Here is a 20930-nt window from a genome sequence, read left to right on the forward strand (position 1 = left end):
CCTGGAACTGTCTCTTGCATTGAGGAGCTGAGTTACTTCTAGAAATCCTGCTTGTACATCTGGCTCTTAAGGGAATGCTTTGCAAATATCTCTGCAGCTTTCCAATTGTGTAACAAGAGCTGGGCTCAGCGCAGCTGCGGGTGCCAGGGAATATCTAATGCTGCCTTGCAGTTCTCACTGGTAGGACCTATGTAGTAAGTCTGTTAGTAAGCCAGGGCTGGGGGTCTGAACAGTAAAGAGGTTCTTGCCGGCTCACTTCTTTGAGTTCTCAGTTTTCTTTTCTGCAGTTACAGAGATTGCATCCTTCTATGACATAACTGTTAAAGGGGTGCTAATTATTTTCTATTCATATTTTATGTTTAAGTTCTCTTATATTCTGCTTAATGTTAGAGATTGAATTCTGTAACCATATTTTATGAGGAATCTTACACCAAGACAGTTTCTGAAAGTAGTCGGCTGTCAGAATACCATGAAGGTACTGGCTGAACATGTTTTTTTTTATACAGAAATGTCTTTTGTGGTCAGCATCCTAGCTTCATGTTATTGACAAAGCCTGTTCTCGGGTGCCTTGTTTTATGCAGTCATTTCAAATGTGGCTGGTCTTGAAAGGGCAATGAAAGAAGATTCTTTAGTTTCTCACAAAAAGGCTAATTTGAATAAGAAAATAAACTTTCTGTAGAAAGAAATACTTTCATCTCCCTTGTTTTGCACTTCTGAAATAACCATTCTTAGTAAGTATATAATGTCACAAAACTGTTCTGGTGACAGTGAGTTTTACATGAAAATGAATTTGTAGAAAATCTTGATGAGGCTGACTGCTTATTTCACATAAAAAGTTAACTTGTGCTCAGGAAATTCGTATTCCTTTATGCCATAGCTTTCTGCGGTGTTCCATGAGTGGATATATAGTAGCACACGCTAGAAAATTGAAAACATTTAGATTTTATTGCCACAATGGACAAATGGTGTGTTCCTGACAGAAATACTGCTGGCTTTCTCTGCTGTCTGAAGCTTCTTTTTCGTTTTGTCATCTGAAACAATTGTTCTGTTGTTGGAAAAATGCCCTTATGCCACCACTTGTCTTTGTTCTTATTTTTGTAGCAGTACCATATTGGATCAAAAGCTAGGAAAAATAAGGAGATAGGTGCTTATAACGCAGGCAGACTCCTGCCTGCTGCACTGATATTTGGAGCACAAAATCGGAAGCTGAAACTAAAACATGGTAATGACCTGGAAAAAAAAAGAAGATTAATTTAGGTAGCTTGCACATGAAGAAAACTGGAAGAATATGTAGGGTTAGTGCAATTTTCCTGCAGTTCCCAGGCAGCTGGGGTAGTTTAGGGTTAGTGTGGTTATTTTAGAGCCCCATTCTTCGGGGAATTAGTAAAGAGCCTGTTTTCTGTTTGTCATGCCGTAAAACGACAAGTGTCGGTGAGCGTGGCTGAGCATTTCAACACTGATGATTCAAGAAGCTAGTATCAAAAGCACATCCTTTGTGGCCTGTCCTAATTATCTTGCCTTTTCTTTTAAAGCAATAAAATAATCTAATTTAGTATTTTCATAGCACTTTTAGCTGTCAGAACACCTTACAAATAAAAACTAAGATTATAGTCAGGTTGTTGATAATGCTTGAGACTGAAGTGGGAGGGATGCTGTTAATACAGCTTGAAGACATACATTTAAGCAGTAGGAGGAAAACTGGAGCTTAGACATATTCCCTTTTTGCAGAAGTCTCGTCAGTGGCCAACTTCCTAACTTAAGTGCTAAAGCTGTTTTACTTGACTGTTTCATTTATAGCGCTTTCCTCATTACGAACTTTGCCAGAACTTCAGTTTTTCCCACCACTGTTACATGCCTAAAAAATTGAGGGTCTTTGTCCTAGTCTGTCTGGGTGTTGTGGGACACAGGGAAGGAAACAACCATGTGGGAGAACCTATTTACTTGCTTGAGATGCCGTAAGATGACTTCGTCATGAAGGCTTATCTTGTTAATGCATTGCAAGATTTCTGGCTGGGTACTGAGGCCCTCCAGAGATAAGAATTTTTAATATACATTTGAGTGATTGGTAATGAGTAGTATGCTTTATTGTTGCTTTAGTGAAAAGATTTACAAAGAGGAGGAGGGTAGGAGCTGACTGCTGTCTTGTGATCGTGGCAGTTGCAGTGTGGAAGCTACAGGCATGTGCTGACAGTGGTGAGATTGTAGTGTGGATTGAAACCTGAGCAGGTGGATGTGGTGCATTGGTTGGTACGAGAAAATAAAAGGTCATGCGGGATCTGTGTAGGGCCTGGGAAGGTGGCAGGTCCAGAAGACACCATCTTGAAAGAGAATTTTGGTGACATATGGTAGAGAAGCTAGAAATTTTTGTGTTTTGGAACAAGCTAGATAATAAGAAAACTGTTTTAAATCTTTATATAAACTATGGATTGCTTCCCAGGACTTTCCTTTGCAATATTGGTTTTAAAAATAATACCAAAAAATGCTGTCATACAATAACTAGCCTTATTGACCCTCAAGCCTTCACCATGGCTGTGCTGTGTGACAGAGACCAGGAGTACTCAAGGTAGCTTGAGCCTGAGTATTCCTAGGAGTCCCAAAGCCCCACTGTGGGCAGGGTACCTGTCTGTTTCCCTTTCTTAATGAAAAAACCCAATAATGGCAAAGCCAGGCAGATACATTTCGGGTCACTTGCAACCAGTTCAACTGCCGAACAGAGACTTCTCAAGAGTTGCAGGCTGACTATTGTCCTGTTGTATTATCTCTGGTTAAATGCAACTAGATGTTTTCAGATTTCAAATTATAAGGTTTAACCATTTTAATAATTCAGTACTGAATCTGGGGTTGACAGAGGCAGGCAGATTTTCTTAACTGATATATCATCCTAAGATAATTATAATAAAAGAGCTAACTTGCTCTTTTATTGTAGTACACTTTTGAAGCATGCGCTTGCACACCATTATTCCTATTACTCATGATACATGATTGCTAGCACAAGGCTAGGAAGATGTGCTAAATCCTGGAGCAGGATTTAGCATGCATTAGTAAGTGAAGTATGCGTCCAGCTCATTTCAAGGGTCGGAGTTGTGGTATCGCATGCCATATGGCTGCTGCATGGCAGGATTTTTCTTATACAGACATGAGAGGTTCAATCAAAGGTTCCTCTAGCTTGGTATTGCCTGGTACTCTGATCAGGAAAATGTTTTTTCCAAGGTCACTCTGGGACTGACTTTTCTGACTTAAATCAATTTCTGCTTTAAAGGTTTTGAGAGTGAGTGAAGACGTTATGTTCACAGTCTCTTTGGACTAGGATGCAGCTAGTGTTAACCGTATAACTAGATTAAATATTTGACAATAACCCTCTGCCGTTATTTTAGTCTTTGTAATGACAGATATTTTGTATTATATGGCATCTGTTATTTTATCTTATTTAACTATTTTTGTCATTTGTTGTTTTTTTTTTGCTAGATGAGGGCTATTACCAGGGTGGAAAGTTTCAGTTTGAAATTGAAGTTCCTGATGCCTACAATATGGTGGTGAGTATTTGTCAATTATCGACCAGTTGTAATTTTAGATTTCCTTTCCATGTAATAGGACTTCATAGGGAACTTGGCATTGAGACTAAGAAAGGATCTTTTTGTCTGTTACTAAAATATCATGGGTTTGTAGAAAAATCTTGGTTGTCTGGAGTTTTTGGAGGTCGCCTGAACTCCTGCTCAAAATTGGGGTAGTATTAAAACTTGGATTTAGTTGCTCAAGGCCTGGGACAGTTGGCATTTCAAAATGTCTTAGGATGGAGATTCTGCTGCCTCTCTGGGCCTCTGTTCCAATATTTAATCACCTTTGTTGTGAATTTTTTTTCCTATATCAGGTCAGAATTTCCCTTTTTGCAGCTTGTCTCTTGCCTCTTGCTTTATTACTGTGCACCTCTAAGAGCAGCCTGACTCCATCTCCTCTATACCCTCCCCTTAGGTGGTAGGAGACAGCAGTTCTCTGTCTCTCTCACCTTCAGCCTTCTCTTCTCCAGGCTGGACAAATCCAGGTCCCTCAACACTCCTTGTACTGTACATGTTCTGGTCTCGTCACCACCTCCATGGCTGGCTGCTGGGCTCACTCCAGTTTGTCAACGCATCTGATACTGCAGAGTTCAAAATGGGACACTTTTTGTCGTGAGTCCCAGGGAGTGGGTGTCCCAGGAGTCCCAGGGAGTCCCGTGTCGTGAGTCCCAGGGAGTGGGAATAATCATGTCTCTGGCTATTCTTTTGCAGTCCAGCGTTTGTAACCAAACAGCTTTGAGGCTTTTACTGCCTCAGTGATATTATCTCTTAAAGAAAAAAATAAGTATCTGCAACTGTCTGGCAGAAGCCACTTGGAAGCGCAGATGAGTCAGACCGCAGAGTCTTCCTTCTGGCTGAGGTTCCACGCTCATCTGTTCTCTTCTTTTAATTATTCTTGGGACCTGCACTTAATGATTATTCTCACCAAGAAATGGCTTATCTGTAAGAGAAAGAATAAAATAGGTGAACAGAAAGGAGAAGTTTTTTTTGTTTCTCTGGGGCCTTCAAACTGGTGCTTACAGTTCTGATATTGAACTTAGGTGCTTAATCCCTTTTGAGAGGATGCAGTGGAGGACATGGAAAGCACAGATAGGTGACAAGCGGCCTCCTTCAGTGCACTCCAACAGTTCTACTCGTTGTCTCCCAGGCGGTTTAGTTAAGTATCTTTAAAAAAAAATAACAATTTCAATGGTTATTAAGCAAACAGCTTTCCAGAGGATCTACAAATGATTGCGGTATCTTATTCTAGAGAAATAGAAAACTCCAGACAACCTGGCCTTTTCAAGCATGAGAAATGTTAGTATTTCATTATTATACTTTACTAAAATTGTAGAACCTTGCAAGGGAGGGGAGGTGCAATTACAATAAAAATAACTTCAGACGTTGTTTTCAGAGTTAGCTGTCAAAAGAACAAGATAGACTCCAAAAATGGAAAACAATTGGGGCACATGTCTGGTTCTCGGGAATTACGCCTGCCGTTCTGTGTTCCAATAGTTTGATATGTAAGGAAATGAGACTCATTTGAGCAATTGAGTTGCAGTATTTGCGTTTAGGTATATGAATTGCAGGAAGAAGGAAGACTCATTTTCTTCTAGTTTGAATGGTTTTGATAATTTTACTCGCTTTTTTAACTCTTTCCCATCCTTCTGCTTTCTGTTTTCTTACTTTTGGTGCCGATAGTTCGGAACTCTTCTTTCAGAGAGGCTGAAGAACTACAGGGGAGGATACCAGATAATTGTTTCCAGGAGAACGTTTGGCTCATGTATTTAGATGCACCAAGCCTAAATTCAACATTATATATAGGTAGTAGTTTCAGTCACAGCATTGCTTATATACAAATATGAAGGAGGTGTAGTGGTCTGGATTATAATAGCTTGAATTACCAGACTGAGCTTGGAGAACAAACAGTGCATTAACACCGCTAGTAGCGTAGAAAGGTTGTTTCTGAAATTGGAGGAGTTGGGTCTGCTTTCCAGAAGATGCCTTCACAAACTTCCTGATACTCCTTTATTTATAGTCTAGTGGGACATGCACTGCATCTTATAAAAAGTTCATGCTTGTGGAGGACTGTAGCATTTCTGAAACAGCTTTGAATTTTCCCCCTCCGTTTTTTGATAGTCATGCTCTCCTTTCATAATAATATTGGTTGAGGGTTGTCTGCTCAAGCTGTTGGGTTTTTTTAAAGTGTTTAGGATCCTGGCTGATATACTTCTCTTAGTACATGTAAGTGTTTTACATAGTGTTTGCAATTTTATGGGTTTGGTTCTGTTTTTGTTTTTTGTTTTTTGTTTTTTTTTTTTTAAGTTCCTCTTAACCTCACCAGAGAATTTTATACTGTAATACAGGCCACCCTTATACTAGCTTGTGTGTGGTTACGTACACACTATAAAAACAAAGGTGGTAATCTAAGGTTGACTACGTCTTTGTTCTAACTTGCATAAGTTGTGCCATTGCATACCTGAGAAATACGGCCTTCAGTATAAGGGGGGAAACCGTGTCGTGTTCTGTGCTAATTTTTTTTAGTCATCTTCAGTAGTAGCAGTTTTAACCACTGTGGCAATCCTGGGCAGAGGGGAACATACACAGTATATACTCATTTTAATTTCTTAAATTCTTGTGCCTGAACTGTTCACCTGAACAACACTGCTGCAGGAAAGTATTTGCTATGTATTAACAGGAGAGCTGAATGTTAATTTTGATCTGTGGTTTTTTGATTCTCAATTGCTATAATTAAAAAATCTTCCGATTTGTTATGGTTCCCTGTTCAGCACTGGCAGAAAATCTACAGCAAGTGTTAATTAGAGATTTTACAATTCTGAGCACCTCTCATTCAGTACAAAAGTAAAAAGTTTGCCTTTGTGCAATTTAGAAAAAAATGCAGTAGGTTAAATGTTGGATTATGGTCAGGTTATTGATGAAAATGTCTGTGTTCACAAATATTGAGATAATTGTGCTAAGGTCACTGTTTGTTTTCTGCTGGGCAGAGTAAGGCTGAAACAAAGGAATGGGCATATTTTTACTCTTCAGACCTGCCAGTGCTCTTTCAGCCCATAAGCAGGGTTGGGATGTTGCACATCTATCTGCATCAAGCTCTTTGCAGCAGTGCTGGACGAGTTTGTGTTGGGAGTAAAAATACCGGACAAGACTGGCAAGTCATTAGAGCCCTGCTTCAGAGCCTGCATCCATTTTCTAGGTAATCCTTTTAGCCTGCAGAAAAAAAGAACATCTGTTTTTAAAGCTACAAAATGCATAATTTATAGTATAGTTTCTGTAACGGCATCCTTTAATTTCTGTAGCATGCTGTTGCCAAAATCCCGCTTGTTCACTGCTTCTCTGGGGAGTTCTTCTTTTTGTGCCCTTCATTCCTCATAAGCAAGCATTCAACTTCTGCTCTGGGAAAAGAAGCAATGTGTAGAAGGGTGGTGTAGGGGAAGAGCGTAAGAATATATAATTAAAGAGGAAAAACTTGGAAGATTTTGTGTTGTGGACTACAGCCATGGATAGTACTCTGCCCAGAGAGTAAAGCATTGGAGGCTGATGTGGAAAGCAGTGGGTCTGTGAATACAGAGAAGCTTATCCTCGGGCTTTAGGTGTGACTGACTAGGATGTACACCAACTTCTGGTACCCGGGCTATAAATTTCCTTAGTGCCAAAGATTCAAGAGCTGAAAATGTGGGAGGGATGCTTTGCAGCATGGATGCTTTGGAGCAAGCACTACTGTGAAGTGCTGCCTCCTGCTTGTGAGCCAGCACACAGGTTAGGGTTTAACCAGATGTCTGTACCACTGAACTGCTGTACTGAGTATTGGAAATGTTTATTATGATTATCTGTAAGGCAATAAAATATTACAAAGGTTCTTCCATAGTATCTGTAATGAACTGAACCTATTTAAGCAGTTGGAGATGTGGATAATTTTAGAAGCATCTGAGCTTGAGAATCTAAAGGTTTCCTGTTTATAATCATTTGTTGGAGGCACGAGGATGGTTCAGATAGATTTGTGGTACAGTGCTAGTAGTAATTTGCATCGCCCCACTCCTGCAGGCTGATGGGCTGCGTTTCACTGTGTGCTTTACAGAGAGGTAAGAGAGATCACCGTAGGCTTTTCCTAAAGCAGTGCGTTTCCCAAAGACGGGAACTCTTCTGAGTGCTACAGTTGTGCTTCGTCATGTTGATTACGTTTTCAATGATTATGTTTTCATTGTTGCTGATTTAATACTGTAATTGAGCAAGAATTGGTGTTGATTAGTGCTGAACCAAGCAATAATCAAATGAAATGGACCTGATGGTACCTGTGGTCTGTAAGCGATCTTTCTCCTACACTGCTGCTCTGCAAAGGCAACACCCAAGAAGTAGCATGCTTCAGTAGTCTTTTTGAGTTGGTTCAGTTAGTACACTTAATGAGCACTTGACTGCTGTCGTCTTTATGTTTTAATATTTACTCTCTCTCTTGTGTTCTCAGTTAAATGTCGTTCTGCCTGGTTAAGGCAGACCTGGGATCTTTATCTTTTTTATTTTTCACTGTTAGTGTGAAACTACTACAAAGAACTCTTAACACTAAAAGTTACTGCTCACTCTTTAAACTCCCGTGTTGGACATGGGGCCAGAATGGTGAATTCTGTTCATCCTTTTTCTGTGATAACTGCTAAAGTACTAAAAGACATGTCAGTCTCTACTAGTATATGAGGGCTCCTTCCTGTCCCAGGCAGGGAGTGTAGATTGCACCTGCTCCACAGTTCAAAACACTTAACGTTTCATATTTGGGAAGAAAAATGGCTGATCCCTGCTTGTGTATCCATACGTGCATGAAACTGACCCTGATACGTTGCATACTTCCCAAATGTACTGTTCTTTTTATCCTTAGCAAGTGTACAGAGTGAAGGAAAGACTTCTTTAACAATGTAATATATTATTTACCAGATAGCCTGTGGACTGTTATCTTTGATGGTGATGGGATATTGTGTCAGAACAGAAAGCGATTGGTACTGATACAGATGTTGCAGAGGGATCATGAGACGAAAACTGGAGCAGAGTTAGTTAATTTTGTAGTATCTCCTCAAACTACCATGCCATTAGAAATATTAAAATCTGTTGGTAAACCTGTCCCTTGGCATTTTAATGTATTATTCTTGTTAGGAAGCAAACTGCACTTTCATAAGCTTTTGTGTAAAGCAAACAGAAGTTTGTTAGTGTTTATGCTTACAAAACCTGGTGGGAATGTTGCTGGCCATACAGACATTAGGGGAAGCTGAGAAACAGCAACCAAAACATTTAATGGTGTGCGCAGCAAATGCCTTTTGTCCCAAGTGCTGCTGCCTGATCTCTGTCTCTGCAGCATTTTTTTCCCGAGCACTGTTTTTTTTGGTTGACCAGCTGCCCAGAAATGGAGGTCAGTGGGAGATGGGAGCAAATGTTATTTAAAAAAAAATAAAAATTATAATAATAAAAAAATAATCTATTGGCTGGGGGAGATTGATTTTAAAAAACAAGCAGACAGACTCTCCTTCTCTGCCTTGAGGTGCAGCTCATGCAATAGTGGTGCTACAGGACTTAGAGGCCTGGTGCTTTAAAGAATTGAACCTGATTAATAGTACAGATGTGGTGTAACACTCAGGTAAAACTGAACTGTCTGTCACCACAGGCTGGGCCTTGCTTGCCACTCCCATGGTTCTGATATATCATGTTTTCAGACTAAACAGTCATAGGGACTCTCCAGTTTAACAAGGTTTTTATGACATGAGGTGCCTTAGGGAGCGGTCAAAAGCCAGGACTTTAACAGCATTCTGCTAGGAACCCCTTCCCTTTTCTAGGGAAAAGGTTGTGAAGCAAAAAAACTACAGTTACAGGACAGATAAAACTTATCTGTATTGGTACGCTTGCCATGTTGGAATGCCAAATTGATCAAGATCTGAAATTTTTAATTAAGTTCATTTATTGATTAGCACTTTATATTCAGTCTCTCATTTGCTGAGAGCAATGGAGGGGAGAGATTTCTTTAAAAATGCAACTAATAATGAGACAAACTTTATCTGAAGGTTGTTCTGCAAAACTTCTACCAAAACTGAAGTCAGTATATGCATAGTTCTCAAATGCTTGCGACACTTCCTTGTACCATCTATAAGTATTCACCGATATGTTGAAGTGGACTGAAAACGGTTACAAAAGTCAGACAGTTTTCGTTGTCAAAACTAATGAGAGATCCTAAAAGATAAGCGTCTGCTTTGACATGGAAAAGAAAATCAATTTGTTCACTGTTGTGACCCTCAACTGAGGCTGGATCTACCTCTGCAGCTTTCGGTATCTGAGGCAAAGGATGAGTTTAGCAATGAAATAAATGGATTTTGTAAGCTTTGATGTCCAAGTATCACACGTACCACCTGGAGATGGTTGGAGGTATTCAAGTGAAAAATCACCTTGAGGAAATCTTGTGTGGATTTATTGGTCTAAGGAAGACTCAAAGATGACTTGGAACAAGCTTGAATTAGAAATTTTGTCAGAAGATACATTATATGATGGTGCTGCAGTTGTCCTGTCTATCTAACAGAGGAACAAGAAGAGAGAAGGAGAAAACCTGTCAGGAAGGGGTTTTCCTGATTTTTAGCAATGAAAAATGCTTTGATGAAAGGATAAAGGAATTGTTACCACAGCACAAAAAACAAGATACCGGTTCCTTCACTCTGACTGTGAGGCTTTGGGGATTTTGTTTTTTTTTTTTTTAAAGATTTAGTTTGTATGAAGCTGACTTTTTCCTATTCATCAACACATTCCCTGTTTGAAGGTGCATATAGTAGAAATTTACTCTTTTATCTTGATCTACCGGCATGGAATAAATACTGCTGCTTTCCCTTTCTTAAGAGCTAGACTAATATTTCAAAACAACGTGAAGATGTAGCTAATGAAAAGCTGTGCTGTTAGAAAACTTCTTAGAAGAACATTTGTTTTGAAGGTAAAAAGTTTGAGACTGTTTTCTGCATGCCACTTAATTTTCAGTAATGCTGTGATCCAGCACTGGGGCAGTCGGTGTCCTTGACTTATTGGACAAACATGAAAGAAGAGTGGAGAAAAGTCAACGTCTATATTATAAATGGGTTACAGTGATAGGTGTTTCTTCTTTTAGTGCCAGACAGGTATATTATTGATAATTCAGTACCATGTATTTTTTTTATCTCTTATCCAAGGAGTCTTATTTAAAAAAATATTTTACTAAAAAGATAATTGGGAAGTTGAGAACAAAGGGATGAGACAAAACACATCATGCTGCTATGCAAATACAGCTGTTCGAGCTGTTTTGTCTCTTGACTGAAGACTTCACAGGAAGCAGTGGAGGAAAATAGCTTCACATCTCTAGTATGTGATTTAATTGAAGTTATGAAAGGTACTGGTCTGTGCTGATGTATTCCAGTACACTTACTATGATAAATCATCTGCTTGATTGAAAGCTGCAAACTGTAATTTGGAGAGCATGGATGGAACGACGTGCTGTTGCTAAGCTACTGGAATTATTATGACCTGCTCTTTATTTACTTCACAAAATTAGAGCAAATGAGACTGTATTTTAAGAAATCTGTATTTCAAAACCCACCATGGAATTCAGAAATCTGGTGATCTTGCCTGAAAATAAGTTTGGTGGCTTTTTGTGTTAGTGTCTAAAGTTCAAGTATGACGTGCCCTCTTGATGCTTCTTTGATACTTCCTATTCAGTTGTGAATGGGAAGGTCTGTGTGTAAAGAAGCAGTTCTTTTCATGTAGTTGTTGCCATTGCATCCTCTGCTGGTTTTTAACAAACTGACTTGGATAAGCCTTGGGGGAAAACACTTAGTAGTTTTCTGGTTTAAATCGTTGTCTTACTGGTTAAGTGTTAAGAAACTGAATGACATAGAATGTTTTCTTTTCCCTGAAGTGAACAGGATAAGAGAATAAATTTTTTTGGCTTTCTTTAAAGTTATATTTTTCTAAGAAAAAGTCTAATACCAGCCCAGCTTTCGTAAAGACTTGAGAGAAGCTAAAAGTGCAGAGAAAGCTGGTGTAACTCCGGTAGATTATATTACTGGTGTCTTTTACATACAAACATAGGCTGTGAATAACAAATATATTTGCCTTTTTCTGTGACTTGTAACAGTGATATGGTTTTATTTTAAAGGATAACGTCGTAATTTGTTTTCTCTCCTGGCAGCCTCCAAAGGTAAAATGCTTGACAAGAATCTGGCATCCGAACATTACAGAGACGGGAGAAATCTGCCTAAGGTAGCAACAGCATTCTATTTTTTCTAACCTTGGAGGTTTTTCTGTGTAGTTAAAATATTGTATATCATTTTCCTGCCAGTATCTTTTTCAACAGATTCTGCAAATCAATGGCACGTGACCCTTAGGAACTTAGAACTACAGAAAGTATTGTTCTTGCTGTGTGTTACAGACCGTGTAGAGCTCTCTCTAAGAGTCTTAACATTAAGTCTTAACCTGAACAGTTTTATTCTACTTAGGGTAAAAATGTAAACTCCAACCTAAACAAAACTTAGTTGTTTTCTTTTCCTCCCTCTGTAGGTGAATAGTCTTCTGGCCCTGAGGGGGCTTAAGGCTTTGCTTGTTTTAATGCCTGAGTGTGTTAAGTGCTTGAAAATTTATATTTCAAAATTTATATTTCAAAAAGGAAGGAAAAAGTATTCCTTAAACTTTGACAGTAACTATTCTATATTTGCCATTTGTTTATTTTAACATTTAATATCCCCTAGAAGATGCATGTGACAGTTAAAACAATGTTGCATGAGTCTAAGTCAAAATACGAAGCCCCAAAAGCTTTACTTTATCAAAGTGAGAGGCTTATGTTGCTAAGTTGTTTTGCTTGATAGTAAATGTTTCCCCTTCAAAATCAGTTTCTGAAACTTTGTAATTTCAGTTTTATTTCATCATGAGTATCTGATGGTGAAATTGGCCAGAAACTAAGCATAAACGGAAGAGAGAAGCATGACTGTCATTTTTCAAGTTAATGGGACATAAAAGAAAAAACTAGATGAAGCAGAAGAAATGAAAATAAGTGAGACAGAAAGCTGCTCTGAAAATCCAGAACAGTTGCCACCATGTGTAGCGTATTAGTGCTTAGAAAAAAAAAGCAACAAAATTTTTCTTCTCTATTTAGAAATCATTTTAATGTTGTGTTCAAGGTCCTGGTGAAAAAGAAGTTTTCACAGGGTAATCTGTCACTTCATAGGCAGGTCAGGTTCATCAGCTGGTAACAGTCAAACAGCTGAAGAGCTGATATCGGTGCTTTTAGCCACAGTGGTCTCATTCATGCTTACGAGAAGCTCATATCATCAAAAGGTGATAGAAACCAGCCTGGGGAGGCTGCAGTATATTCCTGGTGCTCATTAGTACCAGACTTCTGCAGCAGGAGTACAGGCAGCAATGGCTAATGTCCATAGACCTTACCTCACTTTGGCATTGGAGGATTTAAAAGGCTGTTTTGGCAAATACGTATTGCTGCTTTTAGCAAATTTGCCAGCCCTGTGGTGTTTCTCAGTGCATCCTAGTACTGTTGCATTTTACACAGCTGAACTTGTCACTTGACAGTAGGGAGACTGATTTAAGGATCATGTTTTAATAGTTTAAATTTCACCAGAGTCCTTGCAGTTTAGTCGGTGGAGAAAGCTTAGACGCTTTGACGCTTAGACGCTTAGAGTCAAATAGTATAAGTAAAGGAAGGAATGAGCGTGCTGTCTGGAACCAGGGAACACAAAACACTAGACACCAAACAATAGCTAAAAGTTCAAGCTCTGATTACAGTGCTACATCTTCTGAGTTAAATAAAGCCTTTTCACATTCTTGAGAATATTTCACTGTTTCTTGTCTTTAAATGTTTTTAATTATAAAAGATGAACATAGTGTTGGAACATCAGAATTCTACTTAATGAAGTCACTTTTTTCCAGCATCTGCACTGAAACATGAGCTTTATTTGATTGTCAGATACTTTAACATATCAAACCTTTGAAATGTCTTACCATTTAGATGGAAAAACTAAAATAACATAGATTGCTGTATGCCTGTTATAATGGAGAATGCTTCTATATATAGTACCTGCAATCAATTTATACAAGAGTCTTTACATTAAAATAGCTTCAGTTATTTTTAAAAGCAGAAAAAAAATTCCTTATCAGTATTTTTCCCAACTGTCTTTCATTAAACATACCTCATGCTATGGTATGTGTTGGTTTGATAATCATCCCTGAATTAAAACATAACAAATGATTAAACTTCTGGTCAAGTATAAGAGTTTTGGGCAGGAAAAGCGTTGTTTCTCTGTGCTTTATGAATTGCAGTTACTCCCGACCATATTAATTAGGTGTGGACCATTCTTGTGGATATTTTCTGCACTGCACATGTGGATAGAAAAAATTGAGAGAGATATGCTTGCTTACTACATACACCACTCCACTGCTTTCTTGGCAATGTGTAATGCATGCCACTGGCTACTTCCCCTCCCAGCACTGATGTGATCTCCGAGGTCTTCCCCCCCCCCCCCCCCTTGACTGCATAAGCTTTTAGAATAGTTTAATCACTCAGAAATTTCACTGCTTTTCTGCTACATGGTGAGGTCGTCACTGTTGCTGGATGTGTCTTTTCATCAGTTGGTGTTGTTAGTTAAGATTTGGTCACTTCATGATGCAGTATTAAAGGTTGCTGAACGGAGAAGTGTTTGAAGACTGATGAATTGTATCATCTAGCATAGCTCAGTGTTGAAACTTCTCCAGTTATGAAAGCTAATTTAAGTTGATTACATGTTTCTGTTTCCCAGTGCTGGTCCCAGTCTCCTCTGCTGTAGCAATGTGGAAATAAAAAGCTCTTTAGAAAGACTGTCTACACCGATTGCTCCACTCATCCAGTCTATAGCATGGCCTCCAGAATGGTTGCACTGGGTTGAGCAGGGAGGTGGGCAGCAGGAGGTGAGCAAGAGAATAACCCCTGTAATGTGTCCCTGCCAGTAGAGGGTTTATGAAGTGGATTTTCAATTCAGATTTACCTTGAATTATACTTTTTGTTGGTAAAAGAAGGCAAAAGTTTGGTTGGAATTGACATTTTATGTTGATAAATGTGTTCATCTGAGATCTTTACATAAAGCAGACTTTTCTCCTGGACCGATCTCCCCATTTCAGTAATTCTTAGTTACTTAAGCTGTAAGTCATGTCAGCTGGACATTCAGAAAACTTTAAGCTTGCTAGAGCCATGCAGTTCCCAGTTCAGTAGATGTTTTTGCAAGGTCTCTCTAGAATGCTGTGTATTTAAAAAGAAAATAATCCTGAAAGCTTTTCTCCATGCAGGAACTATTCACAGAATGAGAAAATGTTTGTGGAAACAAAAGCTGAGCAGCTGGCTGGTCATATCAGTGACTGTTTTGGTTACTATAGCTTCAAAAATAGTGATTTTTGCAGTCTTCCCATAGGAACTCGGATATAAGGATTTGAAATCATGTCCTGGGAGGTCTCCCTAGATACAAACACCAGATGTAAGGCGTGGTTATCAGTTCCAGTCCCCCTGATGACTGAGGACCTGCTTGGCTTTTCTCAGATCCTCTACAGCTGAAGACAAAGCTAATGGAAATAGTGTTTTACTGTCCTTTTCTGTTGCTGGTGAAGTTCCTTGGCTGACAAACTCCTGCTCATGCCACAGCACTCCCCGTCCTGTCAGCCCTGCCGCCTCTTCCCCTCACTCGCCAGCTTTAGTAATCTGAAATGCTCCAGGAATGGTACAGTTGGTTTACCCCTCTCTTTACTTCTGCAAATTCATTTTCCAGCATCACAAGGAAAGCTTCTGAATGTTTATTCAGTCTAAATAATACTAGATGAGCTTTTGGGCACTCCTGGCAATTTTGGAACAGTGACTTCAAGTAAACAGGTTTTCCTGACCATCAGGTGTCCTGAAAGCCGGGTAGAACAAATGGCTTTTGTGGTGTATCTGGCAGCTTGTCAAAGGCAAGCCTCTTGAAGCATTGAGTGGGCGAGAAAAATTCTGCTGGTTGTGCCTTTTGAGAACTTCCTGGTAGCCCAGCATTCCTCCATGGCACCAGGGCCCGTGGATGACAGGTCTTTGAACAGAAGCTACGTGCAGATGCTCCTTCATCCACTAAACTAGTTCATGACGTGTTTTGTGTATTTCTACTCCTTTAGGTGTTCATTCTGCTGTTTGTGTGTATGATACTCTGAGAGCAGATCACCACTCAGACCTCCAGAACGTCTGGCAGTTATATCTAGGTCACGAGGTGCCATTTCTCTGGACATCCTGTGCTGGGAAAAAGTTTTGGTTAGGGGTTAGAGGGATGCTGCTCTAAAAATTAATTATATCGGCAAATGAGAAATATTAGGCAAAGGTACACTTGTCTGTCTTCATTGCTTTTCTGCCAGAGCTCTGAGAGAGATGCGAGTGTCTCCTCTCAAGTCCTGGCTGCTGGTGTCCTCAGCTGGAGATGTGCCGAGAGAGCTCTGAGGCTTTGGGAAGCTGGAAGGGTGTTAATGAGGCTCAGTTGATAATGGTCAGGCACTTTGAGCTCTGTCAGATGATTTTTTTATGCTTTTTTTGTGTGTGTTAACTTATTCCTCGGTCTTACAGTCACAGTGAGGTATATGAAGAGGCAAAAGGGAGCACTGAAGCATAACTTTAAGAGGAACAGAGAGAAAGCAAACTAAAAAGTCCTTTATTTGCTCAAAACCTGGAAATCCTGGCTCTTGCCTGTTCAGCAGCATTTTGCTTTTCGTTTTGTGATATGGACAAAAATCACAGCCACAAGATGCTATTTTTAATGTTCTTGAAATTAGTTTTGGGCTGTACTAGTGGTAATGGCATATTTTATCTTTTTTAAGGCACAGAAATGAGATTAGCAACACAGTCAAGATGGAATAGTCTTGTCCAGTATGATCATCCTGTTCCTAGCTTCTCTGCATTGGGCAAGGAATAATGCTAATCACAGTGTATTTCCTTGAACTAAAAACTTGGCACATTCAATAAATAACTATATGGATAGCCTATATGTACTGCAATTTAGAAATGACTTAATGCATGTCATCCTGACATTTGGTAAAATCTAATAGTTTAAGACTATTTCACTTTAACCCTATCATTTCAGTAGTAGAGATGAATTTTTTACGCTTCACTGTATGAGTTTTCAGTTTTAGATGGCATCTTAACAGAGGAAGACGCACGGTTGTGAAACGACGCTTCAGGGAGTTTTCCAGACTCTCTTTCTCATTCCGATTATTACTTTGCTTTCACAAATGTGAGCAAGACTTCAGCTCATCTCTGAATTATGCTCTGGTCTCCTGTATTTTTACTTCTCATAACAGCTGATGTTTTAACCTGAAAGGTCCAGGAATGCCTGGCCGACTGAATACACCTTTATGTTTTCAACTTGTTAGTATAGCAACAGTTTCACCGGACTTAATATGTAGCATAATATGCAGGTCACATAAAATTCCTATACAGTATATGTGTATATTGGAAAGTCTGTATTTTATTTATTTATATTAATATTCATATAAATTTATATCAAAATTCAGGAGCATGTATTATAGTTTATAAGGAACTTTTTTCTTCTGTAAGCAATCTCTCTTGCCCAGAGTAGTCTTCATAGTGATTTCCAGTTGGGTTTGTATGGTGTTGAATTTGTTTGTAAAGCCTTGAAATATTCTGCATGCTATATTATAGCTCGTCTACTGTAAGACTCTGCCGCTAGAATTTCCTGAACTGTGTCCCTGGAGGCTTGAGATGCTTCTGCTTGTGTTACAGCTGTTGTAGAACCTTCCTGAGCAGACAGACCCAAGCTATTTCACTTTCCTGCCCCTGCCTCTAAGAAGCTGAAGTCCTTTCGCAGAAGAGAAAATGATAATACTCTTTCTTGCTAATCCCACCAAAAATACCCTTTTTTGGATTGAACTGTGCCAGATTTGGTGAGAGATGGGTCATTCTGCAAGCCTGTCTCTTCTCCAAAGATGAACGTGTTCTAAACTGGAGCACATGTGTCTGTGTGCTCAGGGGAAACAGGTTCAATGGTGAGGCCGTCTCACAAGGATTTCTGTCACACTTATTTTGCTGATGAAAATAAGTCAGGTTTTTTTGACAAAGGTTGAGCTCAGATCAGGAGATCTGTAATGACATTATGTAGAATGTAATTCTAGGAAGACATACCAATTCTTCTGCTTTAAAATCCCAGTACCTAGATATAGTGCAAGAGGTAATTCCTTGTGTTGTGATAACTTGCTAAGTTCTTAATGTTTTCTGAGAAGTTTTCTGACAAAGTTTGTTTAACTAGAAGTTGCACTGTGTAATGTGTGTGTCTCTTTTCCAGTTTATTGAGAGAACATTCAATTGATGGCACTGGCTGGGCTCCAACTAGAACATTAAAGGTACTATTTCCTTTTAGATACATACATTGAACTAGGTATATCTTTTAAAAATACTTTTATGGACTTGGAAAGAGACAGATAATGCGGTTTGCTCTAGGAACAGCAGAGTTTTTTGTCTTTCAACAAGTGTTGGTGGCAGTACTGAAACAAGTACAGTGCTAATTGATTGTAGAAATGTTTGCTAGTTTTAGCATAACTGCACAAATACTGTTCTGACTGATAAAAGGTTTTGTAGAATTACAGGTGACCCTGAGAAACTGCTCGATAGGATTGATCTGCTCTTGTTTACCCAGACAACAAATACAAGAACATGATGTGAGCAGGACTAACAGTAATCCATAACCCTTGTAATTTCCGTTATATTAATATTCCTGATAATTGTCCCTGTGCCCCCCTCTCCCCCAAGTAGAAAAACTTGGAAAAGTGAAGGGCAAGACGGACTTGGGAGAAACACTATATGGAACAGAATCGGGGTGTAGTTATTGCACTGTCTTGAATTCTGTTTCATCCTGAGTGTTCAAAGGGGGATCAATGGATCTGCACTTAGGTATTGCATAAAGCAGGGTGCTCTTGACTGTTTTAGTCACTCCAGAAGGGAACTAACTGCCTCTTCCCTTTAGTCTTGCCTCAAATGTCATTTTTACCTGAGTCACTAAAATGTAAGTGAAGTCTGGCCCCTGTGAAATTGCTGGTAGTTGTTGAAATTGCCACTGTGAGTGCAGAATGACTTCAGAGCTTGGTCCCAGCACCGCTGGGCAGTGTTAGTACATTCAGAGTCATGGTGCTTGTATGAAATACTCTTAGGGAGGGTGTCGTTAAGTACGTGCGCTTCAGCACAGTGACCGCTCTTGTATTGCGATGGGAAGTGGTTGGTTGTCCATTTACTGTTACATGTCCTTGCTGCCAGAAGAGCAGCAGAGCACTGAGCAGCAATCTCCCTTTTGCTTTTACCAGGAACCCTGCCAGAATTGGTTCTTAAAGAATGTTAGCTACATTATGTAGTTAAAGGTATACATGTAAGATGTTTGTTTTCTTTCAGAAAACAAACTGAAAATGAGTTTTATCTAATAGTTGATTTCCTTTTTGGCACTATGAATGAGATCTGGCTTTCTTCATCTGCAAAATCTCTTTGTGAGCATCTGACTTTCTGAAAAGTGGAGTAGAATCAGTGTGTGTGCTGTTTTGTGGGTTTTCTTAAACACCCTGTCCCTATTTTTTTTTTCATCAGCTACTGTGGTTTTGGCTCACCCTTGTGTTTCTGTTTTCATGTTAGGTTAAGTCAAGACATAGACTGTGTAATTAAATTAACTGGTTCTGTTCCTGTCCATGTATTTCATTCCTAGAGAAAGTTTTTGGACTACAAGTTTTAAGGTTCGGCCATTAGAAAATGGCCAATACTGCAACAGGACAAGACTGTACAGATGTTTTTATCTGCTCTTCTAGCGTTGCTCATGGTATCTTTCTACTAGAGACTAAAATACGGCTATATGTTAAGACTGTAACTGTGAATAATTGTTGACATTACGTGTACTTAACTTCCTATCCTCAGTGATGATGGAAGATGTGCATTAATCTTCTTTTTCATTTTATTCGTGCATCAGTTTGATAATTGCATGTAATTAATTTCATAGATTAAACATCCTGGAATCTCAACTACCAGGAGACTCAAGTTACTGGATATTATGAAGTATTTTAGGGTGGTTTTACCTTCAGTAAGTTAAAGGGGGGAAAAAACTCCACGAGCCCAAACAAAAAAACCCCAGGAACTATGTCTATAGGTGTTGAAATGAAAGACTGAGCAAGGAAAAAGGAGCTGGTAGCTTAACTTGAAAAAGAAAAAAGAAAATCCAGCATCGCCCTTGGATTTTGTTTTTTCCCCATAAGCATTGAAATGTCACAGTTGCAGGCTCACATTTTATAGCTTTAAAAAAAAAACAAAACAAACTGCCCCTAAATTGCAAAGTTTTCATTCCTTGCTTTTTGTCTTCAGAATCTCCATTTTAAATTTTAAATAAATGTGCAGTTTCACTCACTTGTCATTGTTTTTACTTCATGTCATTTGAAGCGTCATCACAAAAAATAAGTGCCACATGTTAATCCTAACTTCCAAGTTGTGCCTCTGTAGAAACACTGTTGTTACGCTGGGCCTCCAGTACAAAAGGAGCTTAGAAAAAATTGTGAGCAGAAATAGCCATTGGGGATGTCGGTAATCTGCAAGCACTGTTGCCTGAACAGTGTTTTTGCTTGGGATACGGGTTGTACTTAGATGGTAACTAGCATCTGGAATGAGTCTGTTCTTTGTTGAAGATATTCTTCACCCATTATGAGTGTGCTCTTTGAAAGGACTAATAAACATGGGAAAGGTGGGTCTTGGTCAGAGCCAGGGTTCCTGGCGGCTGCTCTGTCAGATGTTCTTTCGCATCTTTGGCTGACTGTTACCTGTGAAGCTTCATGCATGCCTTCCTGTGGGTTTTGAAGCTTGATTAGTGTCCAAGGGCTTAGATTTCAGGCTACGCGTGCTTTTGAGATGGAGAATATGCAATGGTGCTGGTTTATCAACACTATGGCCACGCAGCCGAGTTACTTGTCAGTATACATTAACAGCTGTGGTAGGTATATGTTAACAATAGACTGCAGAATTATATGAAACAGTGTGTGACTGCTAGTAAACAAGAGCCATGAGATATGGCCCAGGTTACTTTTATCCCTTTATCTCTTAACATGCCACCTGCACCCACTAATCCTTCGTTGCCAACACTTGGACGCCATGGTTTGGAGAACCTGCTCATCTCCACAAGCGGAATATTGTGTGAATTTGCACAGTAGTGCTATAGATAGTATCTGGTCTTGGGCAATGATGGGCTTGAAAGTAGCATTTCATATTCCACTCATCAATAATATGAAGGCAGCCTGCTTTTCTGGAGAAGTAGCACCCAAATTTGTCCAATAAAGCACTCTAAGACACTGCTAAAATATTTGAGAATGGGGATGTAC

General features: G+C 39.3%; 1 protein-coding gene across 5 annotated transcripts in view; it reads left to right on the forward strand.

Moving 5' to 3' along the window:
* UBE2F (ubiquitin conjugating enzyme E2 F (putative)) overlaps nt 1-20930 on the forward strand; it is a 75956-nt gene that overhangs the window by 14979 nt on the left and 40047 nt on the right. For all 5 annotated transcript variants that reach the window (XM_054208039.1, XM_054208036.1, XM_054208037.1 and 2 more), the window contains exons 5-7: nt 3466-3533; nt 11725-11795; nt 17879-17936. In XM_054208039.1, coding sequence (XP_054064014.1) covers nt 3466-3533; nt 11725-11795; nt 17879-17936 — 197 coding nt within the window. The remainder of the gene's footprint in view (nt 1-3465; nt 3534-11724; nt 11796-17878; nt 17937-20930) is intronic.

The sequence above is a fragment of the Rissa tridactyla genome, chromosome 7 (genome assembly GCF_028500815.1).
Source record: "Rissa tridactyla isolate bRisTri1 chromosome 7, bRisTri1.patW.cur.20221130, whole genome shotgun sequence".
NCBI classification, from domain to species: domain Eukaryota; kingdom Metazoa; phylum Chordata; class Aves; order Charadriiformes; family Laridae; genus Rissa; species Rissa tridactyla.